The sequence below is a fragment of the Neophocaena asiaeorientalis genome, unplaced genomic scaffold (genome assembly GCF_003031525.2).
Source record: "Neophocaena asiaeorientalis asiaeorientalis breed wild unplaced genomic scaffold, Neophocaena_asiaeorientalis_V1.1 scaffold917, whole genome shotgun sequence".
NCBI classification, from domain to species: Eukaryota; Metazoa; Chordata; class Mammalia; order Artiodactyla; family Phocoenidae; genus Neophocaena; species Neophocaena asiaeorientalis.
In genome coordinates, this window is record NW_020173505.1 from 95225 (window position 1) to 102074 (window position 6850).

Here is a 6850-nt window from a genome sequence, read left to right on the forward strand (position 1 = left end):
GAATAGCCTGTGTTTATATAAATCCTGATCTGTGTGCCCTCTGACTCCCAAGATGACTGAGTGGGTGGAAGCACGCACATGCATTGTGACAGTGTGTACATAAATACTGTCACATGTAAGGCCAGGAGCAGGGTGACATAGAGAGCAAGTCACAAGTTGTCAGGACTCTAAATTGAAGTTTTGTTTTTATCAGGGCCCTAGAAAGCCAGAGCCACGTGAAGTCATGGCCCTTAACCACGACCTCTCCCACATACTGAGGGGAGAATTCAGATGCCCACTGCAGTCAGCCGGTCAGACTGCTTCTCGCATGCTCCCTGCCTCCACTCTGCTCCGCCCTGGAACTCTTCTCCGCTATGGCTGAGGCTGAGTGAGACCCTTGAGATCATATCTTTATCCCCTTTCTACCCACATCACCCCCAAACTTGAAACTCCCAGGGTTTAGCACAAAGCTTAGTAAGTGCCCAATAAATATTTGTAGACTGAATTAGTGAATGAATGAATGTTGCTCTGGCCAAAGCCGCAGCTTCCACACCCTGCATAACTGCACTCAGTACTGACCCTGAAGATAGGAAAAGCAGTACAACTGATGCTGTAAGAAAATGTTTCTTGTTTATACTGCTGCATCTTGATCTTTGGCTGATCTAAGCACAAAGAGAACTCTTTCAGTTCAGAGAAAAGAGGTTTATGGTGTGTGGCAGAGCTAAGAACAAAGGGCTCAATTGACAGACTGGAGACACTCTCAGCTTCTGAGAGCCTGGAAACTCCATCTATAGATCGGTCCCAGAGGGCAGAGCCAAATAAGGGCAGATGGAGAACACAGCTTTCTTGGGAACTGGTTTTCCACTCCTCTGAGGCAAAAATACATCACTCTATAGCACCCTGAATCAATTCTCCAAAATATAGTGCTGTGTCCTTGTTTGCCAGTGTCTAAAAATAAGTCCTTGTCATATTTTTATTCTCTTTGTCTTAAAGTCATCCAACCAGCCTTGCTTGCAGAATATTAATTGCAGTGAAGCAGAAACCAGGAGATTAAATTGAAGCTACCTTTGAACGGAGCTCCTTAACTGATGACTGACTTTTTGCCCCCAAGCTAAACTCTCCTTTCTCTCTGATCATGCTCCTTGCCATCTGCAACTACGGGACAATGAATCGACAGCTAACTTTAAGTCAGCTTTCTTTAGGCTGGTCATTAGAGTGCCTACTGTCTGACAGCGTCAAATTCTAGCCTAGGATTGTGACAGGGATTTAATGCTGTGTCCCAAGTGGGCTACTGGGCTGGCCATTAGAGTAGCAGGTGTCACTAATTTATCTTAACACTGCCCTGCCACAGACTGTTTAAATTCACATTGCCCTTACCATATCTGCTCTGCCCCTACATTAAACCTTTCAACCAGTACTTTCCAGATAAAACTAAGCATTATTCATGTATGAAGCACTAAGTGTTATTTTTGGAATATACCAACAATTCCAAGAAAAGTTAACAATAACTGAATCCTATACACACCAGGGCTGGGGCACCATTGTCATATTAAAGAAGAAACCATACTTGACTCTGAATTAGTAGAACAATACTTTGAAACCCAACTTCTAAGAGAAAAGAAACCTTAAAATGCAATGAGTTGGTAGCAAGACCTGAGTTGAGTTCTAGTCCAAGCTCAGATACGTATTTATTGGATTATTGGATTCCTTTGGGTACTTTATTTGCCTCTATTTCTTAGTGCCTCCAGCTATAAAAATAGAAGTGATTTATCTACTCTTTATTTCAGAAAATTGTTGTGGGAATGACTTGTATGACCTGAAAAATAAATAAGCTCCTTAAACAAAGCACAATAAAAGTACAATTATTTTGAGTTGCTATTGTAGGGTTAAATAGAACAATTCAATCAAAAGCCACAGCGTTTGAGAACATTCTTAATTTTATTTTCTTTAATTTTATAAAATACATTTTGTAAGATAAGTTTCTAAAAGTTTATCCTTTATGTGTGTTAAAAATGGAATTCTATATCAGAAATGAAGGAAACACTTTCAGTTGATTAACTCTCTTCATGTGTGTATATGTGTGTATGTATGCATGGGAGGTTTTCAGGGAAGGGTTGGTTATTTGTTATGTTATTAAATCAAAACAAAACACAAGGTATGGATTACTCCACTTTCCTTGATCTTGATTGGTTTCTTACAGAACCTTTTCCATCTGCTCCCTCTATGCAGTCTGGAAGCTTGTCTTGTATACTGTTCTGAAAGCAAATATCAAGTGTCTTTTTGTAAACCTTACATCTCCTTAAACGTTGTTGAAACCACTTTGGGGGAGAAAACAAAACGACTCTTTACAGCAACAGAGCCACATACAGCCATACCCATAAAATCTTTCCCTTAATAAAGACAAATCAACTTTTTATTTTTTAACCCAAAGTTAAAACCCAAACACAGAAAGGGAAGACTGAAACCTGGGAGCTATTCGAATTTCAAACTCTTTCCACTTTTCCTTTTCCATGGAAGCTTACCAACTGAATAGCTGATGGCTGGTGCATTCAGTTATATGATCTGCACCAGGAGAGAATAACCTGTATGTTAAACCTAACTCTTTAATACACCAAGGTAACATTGCTAAATCAAATCATCTCCCGCTAGCTAGAAAGAATGATCAAATAGGTTATTCAAATTGAGGTTCAAATTCACCAGATCTGTTTCTGCAAAGGACGGAATAATTGGTCTAAAATCCCAAGAGATGCAATAACTAGCCAATTTTACACATCATTTGCGTTTTTTAATGTCCAATTTTCATTTGTTAAAGAATCATAACCAAAGAATCATTCTCCAGACCTTTCTGGTACAACCCCGAACAAGCGATAGACAAACTGAAAAATGTGAAATGTGTATCATTCTGAAACAAATCAAGATCTTCAAATCACCTGCTATGACTGAATGGATAATACCCCATGAAAAGAGCACCATTGTGAAGATATGACAGAGGCCGAAGTACACAACTAATTAACAGAAAGAAGACATGCTATCCAAAGAGTTATCTATCCTGTGTCTACCAGAGGGCTGGCTCAGTTTACACCGTTAGCCTCTAGCAACTGCTGCTCCTTAGGCCAGTCTTTTTTCGTATGAGCTAGTTTCTCTCTATCCTCAGCTCCTTGGAAACCACAGGGTTGTCATGGTAGCTGTTATCAAGGAGAAGGGAGTGAGAAAATGCTGACAACACCTTGTTTCTCTTCTCTAACGAGGTATAAGGCCAGGTGCCCCCTTTGTCTCCACAGACACTACGCTCCCTTATGCCGTAAGTAAGGTTGGCTGAGTTAGGGCTTAAATAGTCCATTGCCATCGGGGTCAGTGCTCTCTTTCTATGGGTGAAAGATCCTTGCTTTGACCCCCTTCTCCCAGCTGCAATAGGTAGATTTGGGCAAATGCTCTTATTGTTTTGCTGGCATTCTTTTTTTCTTCTATCTTCAATGGTAATAGGGAGACAGGAATGAGTTCTCGGTTTTGTACATCAACGAGGATATATTTGGCCCCCAAAATGGCAAGGGGGCCAGGTACATCCCTTTTCTCTACCTGAGCATCTTTCTTTCCACTTTGTTTCCATCAGTGGAAGTGCCCTTTGAGAAGAAAACACTTCCTGGTCCTCAGGAGATGCTTGAAAATTGAATTGAGCCTCCATTTCTTTGTGACTTGCAGTTGGGGAGTCACCATCTTAAGCATTTCCCATTTCTAGCAGGAACCAGCTATGAAGCAAAATGACTAAAAGAGGTACGTAAGAGGGGAGAGTCCACGGAGAGACATTAATCACCACGAGACTCTCCTTTCTTGTTACACTCGTCAAGTAAGAAGAGGGCCAGTCAGTGGCAAAGGCAAAGAGTTAACATGGGAGACGCAGCATTGTAGGCTGTGTGGTTAGAGCCTCGCTATTAGAGAAAGGAAAATTTCTACAGGATATCAGAACTTGGTGCCTCGGCCCATGAGTTTCAGGACGGCAAAGTTGTAAGTGGCAGCAATCATGAAGGTGAGCTGTAGGTAAGAGAAGAGAGAATATGAGTGAGAGTAGAAAAGGCTCCCTCCTCCAATCCTTTTGGGAACGAGGAAGGGTAGAAATAAAATCATAGTTAAATAAAGAAAAAAAACTCCTGTTCTGCAAAAAGCAGCACATCCAGGCTTTTGCCCTGTAAACTTCACTAGAAGTCCTCTCTGAGACATTTCCTTCCAATGGCCCAGGCCCAGAGAATCAACTCGACAAGGAATTTTCCCACACCTCTGCTCAGCCCAGCACTGACTTTTCCTCAGGAAAGTGAACACTAACTGGGCTCTGCCATCATATCTTACGTGTCTGAGCGACCTGGATTCATAGGGTGCTTGCTGTAGACGCATAGCCACACCGTGCATCACAGCCTTCCCCTGCTTAATGCATCTATTTATTTCACAAGATGAGGAACAACTCGACTCCGTAGAAAAGCCTCAGCGGTGGGGGCCAGGAGTGCTGCAAGCTGATCCTTGGTTGATCACCACTTATTCAATGACCGGAGATAAATTGCTTCACCCTTCAGTACCCCGGGTTCTTAATCTGAACAATGAATGCACTACATTGACACTGAGCCAAAACACCATCCATAATAACAATTCTAATAATGTTAAGAGGTCCTTCCAGTATTTTCAAGAGAGTAACTAAATCCCTTGGAGAGCATCCAAGATGATTCCTATTTACAGTATATAGAATTCCAGGCTACCAAGAATCATGTTTAGTAAGGTCTCAGTGTTCTTGTCACCGATCTGACCGGAATGTGTTGAGAATTAACTATAATTTCTGACTGCAACGCACCTGGCAATGTTACATGCTCTGTAAATGCTCTTATTATTCTTGACCACGAATCTCTTTCCTCTTCCTCACACCACTTTGCTTGTTCTTATCTCATTTCCGAAAATTTTCTGCTTTGCCAACCCAAAGTAGAAGGCCACAGTCTCTACACTCTGCTGTCTCTGCCCAGCAGCTTTTCTCCAGCACTTCAAGGTTAGAAGGAATCTACCTCTTTTTACCTTTCAGCATAGCTGTACCCAAGCTATCCCAGGACCACTTATTTTCCAAGATCATTAAAAGACAACTCACCAGGGAAACCAGTGTTGCTGCGGCCCCCACAAATGCAGCAATAAACAGGTGGAAGGTCATTTGGAACTGTAAGAAAATGCAAAAGGGAGAACTGGGTCTTGCAACAGCTGAAATAGACTCTGCTGTGGATCATGAGTGCAACTTTCTGAACGTGTTGATATCTTTCTGTGTGTTAATTTGGCATCTCTAACTAAGTTGTTACATCCGTGAGTGTAGGCCTCCCATTCTTCAATGTACACCATAGCACCTGACCCCATAGCACCCAGAACACAGAATACTCATAAAATAGTATGGTCTTCCCAAATAATCAACTGATTCCCCTGGGTTGTGCCCAGGATCCCAAAACATTTTGCTTTCAAAGAAATAGTTTACTGCCTTGTTCCTCAGGATTTACTTTTATTCCCCTGCCTCCTTTGTGTATAATATCCATTCTCAATACAGTGTTTCCTTTTTCAAATGTACTTTCTTTTTAAATGAGATTGAGACGTTCCAAACTAAATGTGTTTTATAAAACCTACGTATGTCTGGGCACAACCCATTTTCTTGGTAAGGTTTTTAAGTAAAAGAATGAAAATTTTCACTTGGGGGATTTTGCCATTAAGCTCTACCTTTACCTAGAGCTAAAAATTTCTCTTTTAAGGGAGGAAGTCTTAGAATGGAAGGCTTTCTCTGCAGCTTTAAGGAAAATAGATATTTTACCATGTATGCTCATTGGCTCAGGCAATATTTTATAGAAGGCAATTTGCTAACTCAAAATCCAGCAAAAAGAAATTGTGGTCCTTAAAATCAAAGTTGGGTAGAAATTTTATGTTACTAGCCATTCCACTGTAAAATAACCCAATGCCCCACTCACCTCAGCTGTTTTGCAGATGGACAGAAGGTTGGAGCCACACACCTTGCCAGGGAAGGCATTCCATGGGAGAACACCTACGTAAGACACAAATATCAACCAAGGTAAGCTTCACAGAGTTATGGGGCTATATGGAGCACTTCTTCCATCTTTAATCATCCTGGCTGAAAAGTTGGGTCCTACTGACAATCAGGATCCTCTTTTCTAAAGATTTACCCAAAAAAACAGTTGCAAATTTTTTTGTTCGTTATTGAAATGTGCTGCTTCTGGGTTGGGGACAGCAGTCAACTGGGGTAGAGCAGTGCAAAGAGCCAAGAAAACTCCCACCACCTCCAAGAAGTTCCCTTCTCAGGGAAGAAACCTCTCCAGTTCCAATGAGAAGGATTAACAAACTAGATCCAAGCATCCATATTTTTATTTTTCCCCATAATTACCACCTTCCTTACTCTAAGAACCAAATATATAGTGCTTCGATAGGGGGTAGGGGAGCCAAGCCACCTTAACTCACCATACATTCTGGCATCAGCACAGAGACTGCCTATACTGGCAGAGGTCTTGCTGGGGGTGGCAATAGACTGGCAAGTGGTCCAAGTGTTGAAGTAAATGTACACAGGCACAGCAGAGCAGGCAAACACCAGGAGCCACACAATGGTCAGGGCATAGGTGATGCCCACAAACTAAAACAATTGACATGGGGTGGTTAGAAATCAACATCAGCCTGCAGACATTGAAATATAAACAAGGAGATCCTGGAATGGCATGTACCAGACATGAAACCAGGTTCCAGGGATTTCCACCAAATGAAATTAGTAAGCAGGGCACCTCTACCAAATGTCATTGGCAGTATCTACTAGAGAACTGGCCCCAAATATGACAGAGGGTGGGGGGAATGGGTGGGGGTT

General features: G+C 41.8%; 1 protein-coding gene across 2 annotated transcripts in view; it reads right to left on the minus strand.

The window, feature by feature from the left end:
* Nucleotides 1–1898: 1898 nt before the first annotated feature.
* PLP1 (proteolipid protein 1) overlaps nucleotides 1899–6850 on the minus strand; it is a 15438-nt gene continuing 10486 nt past the window's right edge. The window contains exons 4-7 of one of the 2 annotated variants that reach the window (XM_024747635.1): nucleotides 6457–6625; nucleotides 5952–6025; nucleotides 5099–5164; nucleotides 1899–4008 (exon numbers count right to left, since the gene is read on the minus strand). In XM_024747635.1, the coding sequence (XP_024603403.1) occupies nucleotides 3937–4008; nucleotides 5099–5164; nucleotides 5952–6025; nucleotides 6457–6625 (381 nt within the window). In that variant the 3' untranslated portion in view covers nucleotides 1899–3936. The remainder of the gene's footprint in view (nucleotides 4009–5098; nucleotides 5165–5951; nucleotides 6026–6456; nucleotides 6626–6850) is intronic. The other variant, XM_024747636.1, reaches the window with a different exon arrangement.